This window comes from Mesitornis unicolor, unplaced genomic scaffold, assembly GCF_000695765.1.
Source record: "Mesitornis unicolor isolate BGI_N332 unplaced genomic scaffold, ASM69576v1 scaffold36536, whole genome shotgun sequence".
Classification (NCBI taxonomy): Eukaryota; Metazoa; Chordata; class Aves; order Mesitornithiformes; family Mesitornithidae; genus Mesitornis; species Mesitornis unicolor.
This window is the reverse complement of record NW_010189540.1, coordinates 32,830-43,213: the sequence shown is the minus strand read 5'-3', so window position 1 is coordinate 43,213 and position 10,384 is coordinate 32,830. Positions and strand designations below refer to the sequence as shown.

Sequence of the window (10,384 nt, the reverse complement as noted above, 5' to 3'; positions counted from 1 at the left end):
GGGGTGGCCATGGCCACCACTGCACCAGCCAGTCCGCTGCTGCCTGCCCGGGGGAGAGTTCATCCCGGTGAAACAGTCGCATGGCCCCAGTCTCCCTGCCCGGCCATAATCCCTGTTTCAAGCAGTCTGTAATTACGGATTTCCCTGATAAGCCTAGACGGCTCTCTCCAAAACCCGTACCCAAGGATTTTCTTTCCTTTTTAGAGACAAGCCTGAGGTGATGGTGAGGAGGGGGAAACTCCCGATGGGGCTGAGGACGCGGGCACCAGGAGCCGGCACTGCCCGTGCTGCTGAAGGAGCGCTGGCAGGAGCCGGCACTTCATGTTCTCGGCATTTCTCACCTTCTGCTGGTTTGGGTCCCAGCCTAAACGCTACTGGCTAATTTGAGGCTCTGTCTCAAGTGTGTGTGGATGTATATTTATCCCTTAATGCTTTGGGTAGGCACTTGGCTGTGGGGTGGGAGGAGGCTCCGTGCGTGGTTGAGTCACTGCTTTGGCTCCTCGGCGAGGAGATGGGCTGCCTGTTTCTGGCCAGTTCCTTTGGCCTCTCCAAGGAGCTGCTGCTTTCCTTCCTTTTTTTCGGTACAGCGAAGTGGCATGTGAGTGACAAGGCAATTGCAAAGCATCCTGGGGCCGTGTATGCAGGCAGCAGTGCAGACCTGGCCTCCCAGGCTTACAGGGGATTAAGTTCCCGTGAAGGTTCTGTGCCTGTCCAGCAGCACTTTCGTGCCGGCAGACTTCAGAAGCTGAAACTTTTGCAGCCTCACTGAGCACAAGCACAATGCGTCTGCCGTCGCCCGGTGTGCCCCGAGCCTTGCCGCAAAAGAGTTGGCCGCAACTTCAAGGGGCTGGGTTTTGCAGATAAGGGAAATTGCTACCGGTGCTGTTGTCTGGGGTGTGACACAGGAGAGAACCTACAGGTCTCTTTGTCATGGTCACTGCCACATCCCCAGCCTCTCTAAGCCAGTTAAGCACCGCAGGCAATGGCCAGCTGAGCTCTCTTGCTTGCCCTGGTTTCAGTTGCTGTCGCCCAGCAGGGCTGCAGTGCCACCAAGACGGTGTCTGGAGGTGGCAGTGCCCTTTTGCTTCTTCCCCAGGCTTGCCGCAGAGAAGGCAAAACCCCAAAGCATCAGCATTTGCCTGAAGGCTGCTGAAGTCGGGCTGGCAGGTGCCTGTGCTCAGACTGGCAGGCAGGAGGGCGTGCACTGCCTGCTCCCCCGGGCAAGCTGCCTGCACACCCATGGAGCCAAGGTCTGCTCTTGGTGGGCTTGTGGGTACGGCTGCCCCCAGGAGCCAGCAGCCTGGCCCCAGCCGAACTCTCCAGCCCTGCTGACCAGGGGGTTTAGTCTGAGGAGCCCAAGTTGAGACTGAAAAAAGAGGAAAACATTTCCTGTCTTGTTAATCCAGTATTTGAATTAGAGATAGGCTTGAAGAGGAATCTCATGTCTTTGCAGAGATAAGACCTCAAATGCTCTTGCACCAGAGTTAATGCTGCTCTGAAGCAGGAGAAAGACCTGAAAGGGGAAATGTCCCACCCACTGTCCCGACAGCATTGGGAGACAGCACTGAGCTGCCCTGACTCTGCTGCAGGTCCAGCCCAGGACACGTACTGGAGCTGCTGGGGACACTGGAGACAGCGGCCTGCATCGGACACCCTCATAATCGGGCAGGGAGTTGGAGCTAACCCCCGTGTCACCTCCTCATCCCGCTCTGCCATGCCATTGCCCCCGGAAGGGCAAAGATCTGGGACTTTGCAGAGGGACAGGGAGCTGGACCAGCACCCAGTTGGGTGCAGTCCCCACAGCCCCTGCGAGCTCTTCCATTTGCAGCCCCAGGAGACAGGGATGCTGACCAAGGAGCCACCAGAAGCTCTCAGACTGATTTGCTTACATGGGGTTTCCAGGAGAAGGCATAGCACAGGCTGGGGGGTCAGCTGACCCCTCCTCACCTGCAGTGCTGGGGGAGAGGCCCCACTGGCACTTGTCTGGAACAATTTAGGTGCAGCCAAGGCTTCCTGGGACAGGAGAGTTGGCGAGGTGACCTCTGGACATCCTTGACTGCCGGTTTGGAGACTGTCCCTCATGCTTTCTTGCTGCTGCCAGCTCCGCCGCGGTGGATGTGGATGGTGGGGCCGGCAGCAGGGCAGTGCAGCCGCGGTGGGTGCAGAGCCCTCCTGCTCTCCAGGCTGTCCCCGGCCACACATGACATGGCTGCTGCTGGATCTGGCCAGCCTTGGTGCGGACACGAAATGAGTACATACCCTTGGTGTGAGGGTCCCTGCCAGCCTCCCAGGGCAGCCCCAGCTCCCACCGTGCAAGTTAAAAACCCTCGCATTGGGGAAGGGCTGTCTGAGCTCAGCAGTAACTGAATAAAAACGTGAATGCCCCATCCTGCCAGCAAGCAAAGCCTCCGCAGAGGTGAAGCTCCTTGCAACATGCAAGCGAGCATCAGCTGCTTCTTCATCCTGTAATTGCAATTGTGTTTCTGCTAGGGCCGAGTTCAGAGTTGGTTCATGCTTTAAATAAAGCCGAGCAGGGAGGACATCTCTGAACGGAGGCCATTCTCCCAAATGCCGTCCACCGTTTAGCTTTGGCTTTCAGGTGCAGCTGCCCATACAGTGCTGCTGTGGGCACTCCTGCTGCTGGAGAGGATTGTCCAGGCTTGGGCTCCTGCTCCCGCATCCGTCTTCCTGCAGCAGGGATCCGTCAGGCAAGTCACAAGGAGCTGCCGGCAGCTTTCTGGTCGCGACCACACTGCACTGCGTGCAGGCCAGGTGTCTGGGCTGGAGGATGCCTCCGAATTTTTGAGCATGTCTCCATGGGTGTTTGCTGGCTGCACACCAAGAACCCATGGCTGATCTTCCTACAAACTCCTGAGTAAAATTAGAACAAAAGTTCACTCCTCTCCCAAGGCAGCAGGAAATGCAAAGGGTGGGAAAAAGGGAAAGTCGGAGCAGATGAGGTCCCATGCCCACAGGCAGCCTCCCCATTGCCACTGCCACCCTCTGCCTGGGCTGGCTGGAGCTGCAGCTTGGTACTGGGGTGCTCTGCTGGGTGCCAGAGGAGGAAGGGGATTGATGCAGGCAGGGCTGAGTTTTTGGGTGCTCCTGACCAGTCCTAGCCAGGAAGATGAGAGCATCCGCTGCCAGCTCACTGCCTGTGGACGGCTGCACATAGCATGATGGTGCCGGGGCACTTCTGCCTCTGGGGTGCCCAGAGAGGGCATCTCAGCAATGTTAGATTGCAGGGGTTTATTTTTACCCAGCCCTATTGCCAATGGGGACATGTCACATCTGTGGAGTTGATCAAAGGACATCTCGAGTACTGGTGTCAGCTGCTCCTTGTGATCTCAGCACCAGGATCTTTTCCCTTGTGGCATATCAAAAGAAGCAGGAGAATTTGACTGCTTTGCTATTTTTAATTGAACGCACACACACAGACACACACACATATATATGTGTATGTACGGCTTTTCTAAAAATAAAGGCCTTTGCTTGTGTTCCCATGGGAAAATTTGGGGAGAAGGGAGAGCCAAAGTTGTCACAAGATGTTTTCTGGAGCAGGGGCGAGAGCAGGGACAAGCCACAGCAGGTAAGGGACACAGCTAAAGGGCCAAAGGACACCTGGTCCTGAACAGCAGAGCTGGGGGAAAGGTGACATCTGTGTCCCCCAGTGCTGGCAGCAGTGAGGACAGGGACCCTTGACCTGCTACACATGCTCTGACTACCTGGGGAGCAAAGGTTTTTGCAGGGCAGGTTTGAAGAGCCCCAGCCTTGGGGGCCCACAGGGAGAATCTGGGTCTCAGAGCCATTCAGGGCTTTGCATAGACTTTTTTTTGTGCCCAGTATACGTGGTGGTACCACGCTCGTGGTTGGCTGCCTCATACCCCTCCCTCCAGCCCCCTGCAGTGCTTTCCCAGCGCCAGGGGCATGGGACAGCATCAGCAGCTCCCTGCAGTCCCCAGCCCTTCTGCGGCCCTGGGCACAGCCAGGCTGGCAGTCCCCTGCCAGGACATGGCACTGGTTTACTATTGGGCTGTGAAGCTGCTCTACCCTACCCTCGCTGTGTCCTCCAAACCACTCGCCTGTTCTTCCACTGCCCCTGGAGCAGGACAGGGTGGAAAGCAGGTGAAAAATGCAAAATGGGAGTGGGTGTGTGCACAGGAGTGTCCTTTGGTGTGTGGCACAGGGTGTCCTAAGCCCAGTGGTAAGCACAGCACACAGGCTCTTCAGCCTATGAGAACAAAATCAATAATACTAAGGTTATACTAATTTGAAAACAAAAAATGAAGACAAAGAGAGAAATGCTGCCTTTTCCATTCCCGCAGTCCGGTTTGAAGCGCCTTTTCCTTCTCGTTGAGTGTTGGAGGAGACCCTTCCAGGGCACTTCAGGAGTGGAGGCCCCCATGTTCTGCCCCTGCAGCCTCTCTCACGTGCTCAGATGTTTGCCTGCTCCAAAATCCATTTGCTCTGTAAATAAACTTGCTTCCGTCATCGCCAGAAAACTCCCCCTGGGCAGCCAATACTGGGAGGAGTCGCACCAGACCTTTCCCCTCTGTGTTTGAACCTGGACGTTGGGGTCCAAAACCGAGCATGAGTGGAGGGTTCGGTGCAGGCAGGGCTGTGCCAGTGCCGCCCTCGCTCCCACGGGTTCTGGATGCAGCCGCAGGGCTTTGAGGCTGGGCATTGACTGGGAGCCAGGCAGAAGTGGGGCAGGTCCTGGCTGGTGTCTGTGCTTAAATGGAGAGTTTTAGTTCAGTTCCTAGAGCTCATATTGCCCTGTGTGCACCCGGACATCGATTCATTTCCATGCTGTTTTCATCATCCTGCGTGTGTGATGGGGGGCACAGGCTCTGCATTATCTTGGCAGTGCCCTGGGATGCGCAGGATGCGCAGAGTGACCGTCCCTGAGTGTTTCAGTGCCACGTGGCAGGGACAGGGTACGGAGCAGCCACGCTGGCCGGGTGTAAGGCCACCCACCGGAGCCTGGCCCCATGCATTGCTGCCTCATGTGTGCCCGAGTCTCTTGCCTTGCTCTGTTTGGCACTGGTCCCAGGGCAGCTGCATAACCCTGGATGTCACCCATGGGGCACAAAAGGCAAGAATGGCTTCAGCTTCCCCTCAGAGCACCAGCAGCTGCTTTGCCACAATCCAGGTGGCTGTGCTGTGCTGTGCCATGAGCTTCTGCTCACTCAAGGCTCTTCTAATGCTGTTTTAATTTATGCCACAGTGCAGGACACAAGGACAGGGTTGGTGGCACTTGTGGGGTGGCTTTCAGTAACCAGCAGTGACAGCACCGGGCTATGCAAACCAATTTTCAAGATACATGATGGAGAGGTGCTCTCTGCACTGCTGTGATTGCTTCTGGAGCCCCTTGCCAAAGCTTATTCGGAAGAGGGTCTGAGTAATGGGCTCAAGCAGAGGTGACAGCACACAGGAGAGCGGCCAATGCCGCCAGTGGTTGCTGGTGCCTGTTGCTGCTGTGGCGGCGGACTCACCCCCTTTTTCTCATCTCTCCCCAGTACGAGGTGTCTGGTGAGGCACACCTCTACTCCGACTTCCCTGAGATTGATTTGTCCCAGCTGGATGCCAGTGACTTCGACTCGGCCACCTGCTTCAGCGAGCTGCAGTGGTGTGGGGAGCACTCGGAGACCGACTCCAGCCAGTACAGCACCACAGATGACTCCGAGCTCTTCCAGGTACCCCCATCCTTCCAGCACAGGGAACCTGAGGATGGAGGCAGGGGGAGGCAGGAGGGGACCCACACAACTATTAATAGCTCCTCCCCAGCTGATTAGCGTTCCATTAATTTGTGTGACTGCTCTAAATGGAGCAAGTAGAGTAAGGCTAATGAGAAGGTGGAGGAGCAGAGGAGGGCTGCTGAGCCAACCCTCTTGTGATGTATTATTAAAAGGGAATTATAGCTGGTGCACAGCACGTCCCGTTCCATTCCCAGGATGGCAGGGCATGCTAAGGCGGCAGCGTGGGGGTCTCAGGGCTGTGGTGTGGGACAGGTATGTTCATTTCCCAAGAGCAGAAAGCAGCCTCTCTGCTCTCCAGCTCTGGCATACTCACTGTGTTTGGGGCTAGGTCCCCTGGGCGGGTTTATGGTGGGTGACCAGTTTCTCTCCTTGCCTTTGCCCCATCACTTTGCTAGCACCTGGGACCCCATGATGCAAAGCGGTGCCAAGGGAGAGGATGCTCCTGGGCACAGGTAGGGCTGGTCCTTATCCCTCAGCACGTTTTTGTCTCTCCTTGCAGAAGAGCTGAGGATACTGTGGAGCTGTGGCTCTGTGGCAGGGCTGTGAGCACAGCACAGGAAGGTTGGAGGCCGGGAGTGGTGGAGGCTGCCTGGGGACTGGGTGCACTTGCCTTTCCCAAAGGTCACACTGTGCCCTGGATGTGCCCCATCCTTGGGGGCTGGGATCTCTGTGCCTTCCTGAGCAGCCCCCAGGCCCTTACCTGTATGGACAAGGAAGCTGCAACCCACTGCTGCCTGCTAGTCACCAACTCAGGGTTACATTTTGGGAGGGAGGAGGATTTGTATTTAAACAGAGGAAGGGGGAAAAAAAAGCCCAAATATTTTCAAACCTGGCCATAATAACAACTCTCTGGCATTTATGCTGTGCTGATGCTGTGCTTGAAAATGGTCCAGTCCAGCTGAGGGACTTTCATCACGAGATGCATATTTTCCGCTGAACTTCCTGGGGAAAAGATAAACAGAAAAGAAATGCAAAAGACAGACCCATTAGGAGTAGCAGAGTATGATGAAATGTATCCCACTGAACTTGTATGCACAGCGGTCTCGTGCCAATAACATGAGGAAAAGAAATGGAGCCAAAAATGGAGCATCCTGCTGCCTTTCCCTGGAGCCTGCTCTTGTAACGGCAAGCAAGGCTAGGGCATGGAACAAAAGATATTTTAATTTTCAAACAAGATGAGAGAAACATGGGAGGCTGTGTGCAGTCAACAGTCCTCCTTGCAAACCTGAATTTACCCCTGTGCTAATTTTATAGCTGATGGTAGCCTGCTTCTTGTTGGACATGGTTTACATTAAGAATATGATGGAGGAGGACCAGAACCAAGGAACTCCTGGCTCACTCCAGCCATTCCTCAGCTTCTGCATCCTCTTCTGGGCTTTTGCAGCATATTTCCAGACTGGAAGGGGACCCGTGGGACTAGGATGGCATGGGAAGGGCTGGAGGTTCATTGTTTTCCTGCTGGGGATGCAGGAGGACAGACTGATGCTCCTTTTCCAGTTGGGTCTCTCTCCCTCTGATCCCCCTCCTAGCGCTCTGCTAGGGCTCTCCCAGGTCCCCTTTGGGGTCACTGGGAAATGTGGGTGCTGGTGTGGCACTGCCAGCCCCAGTTCCCCCCTCTCCGGCATCCCCTGGTCCCTCTGCCCAGCCTAACTCCCCGCTCTTCTCTGCTTGCTCCTTTCAGATAATAGACAGCGAGAACGAAGCGCTGCTGGCAGCCCTCACCGAGACTTTGGATGATATACAGGGAGATGACATGGGCCTGACTGCCTTCCGCTCTATGGAAGAGGGGGACACGCTCAACCATGCCTACACTTCGCCTGCCCCCTCCCCCAAACCCACTGCCCCGGTCATGGGAGGGCCACCCCCGGCCCCCGAGTTTGATGAGCTGTCTCTAGTAAGAACCCACTTCCTACTGTTTAAGGTGGATTTGGATGAGCCCCTGATAAGCCGGCTGCATGGGTATGATAGGAAGCAAAGGTCTGAATTTTTTCATTCTAGGCTTAAAACTCTCTTTAACCGTCAATACCAAAGCATATACTTGTATTGTATACGTATACATGTTCTGCATCATTGCTGTCACCTCCATCACCATCCTCATGGGAACAAGCTGTGTGTATACAAATATATATATATATATTAAGGGGGTGGGGGTGGTTGTCAAAGGGGCAATGGCTGCTTTGGCAAGACCCACATCTACTTTTAATGGGATGCATGGATGTGGGGCTGCCTGGGGGTCTCCCTAGCCCCATGCCCATGAGCCATGGTGGCTGCTCTCACCCCACTCTGCCTTGAGGCTGAGCCCCCACTGCTCTCGCAGGAGGGACAGAGGGGGCTTGGCCCAGTGTCTGACAGCCCGTGCCCTCAGCTTTCAGCGGGAGGGTTTGACCCCCCCCCAAGCCTTCCACCACAACTCCCTCAGGGGCTGTGTGGCCTCCAGTCCCTGCTGATTTGGTGACCAGAGCATTGCTTTCGGTTTCCTGCAATATTGGGGCTCCAGCCCCGCTCCCCCTCCCGGCCCAGACTAACTGGCAGCATTTGCTGCAAGCCACCACCATCCCCGGGATGGTCCCCTGGGATAGGGGCACTCAGCCCCACCCCCGGCGATCACAGTGCCCCTCAGGGACCCCGAGCCTGGCCCTAGGGTCTCCCCAAAAGCCGGGGATGTGGCGGGGAGCAGTGACATCCAGTGGTGAGAGCGTGCATTTCCACCGCCCACGCCCTGCGCGGTGGGTATATATCACACACAATATGTATGTGTATATATAGGATGTATACGTTGCAGGGGTAGGGGTAAAAAGGTGCTGGTTGCTTCCACTAACAGGAGCTGCACGCCTAAAGCTGTGGGTGCCCTAATTGATGTTTCTCAGCAGACCCTGACCCAGGCACCCCAATTTCTGTCACCCCTTAAACCCTCCCTGTGCCTGCCCCAGGGCTCCATGCCCACCAGCCAGCACAGGAGCCCCAGATCTGTCTCCTCCGTGCAGTCCCCCGGCGCCTACGCAGCCGTCTTGCTGTTGAGCTGTGTCGCCTTCGGTTGTTAGCGCGACACGGGTGGAATATGAAATGCTGTTGCTGGGTGTGGGGTTTCTTTTTTTTCCTTCCCCTAACCAAAAATGGTTTTGAGCAGAAGAAAAATGTTATGCCAACCTTGCCATCAGAAGTGGTGGCACTGTGGGTCACCCAGGGAGAACCCCGCTCCAACCGCCCGTGGGCCTGACAGAGTGTGTTGGGGAAGATCCTCAACAGGTCCCACAGCTGCAAAACACCTTGAAAACTCATTAATGAGTCGAGGCACTCTCTGGATGTTTTGGCTAAATGAGCCTTGCACGGAGACCCAAGTGAGCAGTCCAAAGCTGTCACTCATGCCAATGCCAAGTCTCTGATGGAGTGAGAAGTTTGGATGCCACGGCAGGTCCTGTGGTCTGACAGGAGTGGGGATGTCCCTGGGCAGTAAATTCCTGTATGTCCCCAATGTTCTGATCTGCTGGGGGGCCCTTGGGGACATGGGTGAATACTGCAGAGATGGCCCTGAACCCCTCAGGGCTGCACGTGGCCGGGTGCTTGCCCCCACAGCCATGAGGAGGTGGGAAATGCTTCCTTGTCTTTTTCGCCCTCGATTTTTGGGTCAGATGCTCAGCAATGGACGTGCCCAGTGCAGGCACGAGCCGAGGGGCTGCTGCCCCGCTGGCACGTTCCTCTTGCCCTCGCTGCGATGCCGACGCCTTTTCTTGCTGCTTCTCTTTGCAGCTGAAGAAGTTGCTCCTCTCGCCGTCACACGTGTCTCTGAGCTGCGAGGCTCAGCGGGACGGGAGCGCCCGGCACCCGGGGACCCCTAAATCCCGACCAGCACGGCCTTGCGCTAAGGTACTTCAGCATTTCTGTCCCTGCCTGTGCAGGGGCTGCAGTCCAGGCTCAGCAAAACCTTCGGGCTTCATGGTGGGCTGAGTAATGTCTCCATCTCATTTGGACCCAGTGGGGTCAGGCCTCTCCCAGCTTCCCCGAGCGCTGGTTTGTGAAAGCTCCGTGTGCTCCCTGACCCCCACCCCGCTGGCTCAGCCCAAGCTGGGAGCCATCGACAAGGGAGAACTGCAGAGCCAACCCCATCACCTAAGCTAACCTCCCGAAATCCAGCAGAAGTTGCCATCAAAGATTTTTCTCCTTGGCTCATGGTAATTGTGCAGTGCATTAGGCCTGGCAAATTAGATTGCCTGGGACGAGCAGCAAATCTCTCCTGGGGAGAAAGAGCATCATTGTGTGGGGGCTGCTGGAGGGGCAGCGGTTGGGCTGGAAACCCCCTGGGGTGTGGGGCTGGCCCCAGGTAGGTTGGGATACTGTGGGGCTGGGACTGAGGGGTTGGAGGATGTGGGGCAGCCCAGGAGGCTTCTCCCACCGTGCTTGGTACTTGTGTCAGGTCATGGCTGCAGTGCTTGGGACTGACTTTCTCTTCTCTCCTCCTCGAAGGTGGAGGGTACCCGGGACAGGAGGGCGAGCATCCCGCAGGCGCAGAGCCGCAGCTGCACCGAGCTGCACCGGCACCTCACCTCCACCGCCCCCTGCTCCCAGACCAAAGTCCTCCGAGCACCTGAGGAGTGCCCCAGCGACCGCCGCCACTCCTCACTGGGTGA

General features: G+C 56.4%; 1 protein-coding gene across 1 annotated transcript in view; it reads left to right on the top strand.

Moving 5' to 3' along the window:
* Positions 1-5,519: 5,519 nt before the first annotated feature.
* Positions 5,520-10,384, top strand: part of PPARGC1B (peroxisome proliferator-activated receptor gamma, coactivator 1 beta) — a gene marked incomplete at its 5' end in the record, with an annotated part of 11,603 nt that continues 6,738 nt past the window's right edge. Inside the window, 4 exons of the mRNA XM_010186117.1 lie at positions 5,520-5,696; positions 7,441-7,653; positions 9,507-9,623; positions 10,221-10,380. Of these exons, the coding sequence (XP_010184419.1) occupies positions 5,520-5,696; positions 7,441-7,653; positions 9,507-9,623; positions 10,221-10,380 (667 nt within the window). The remainder of the gene's footprint in view (positions 5,697-7,440; positions 7,654-9,506; positions 9,624-10,220; positions 10,381-10,384) is intronic.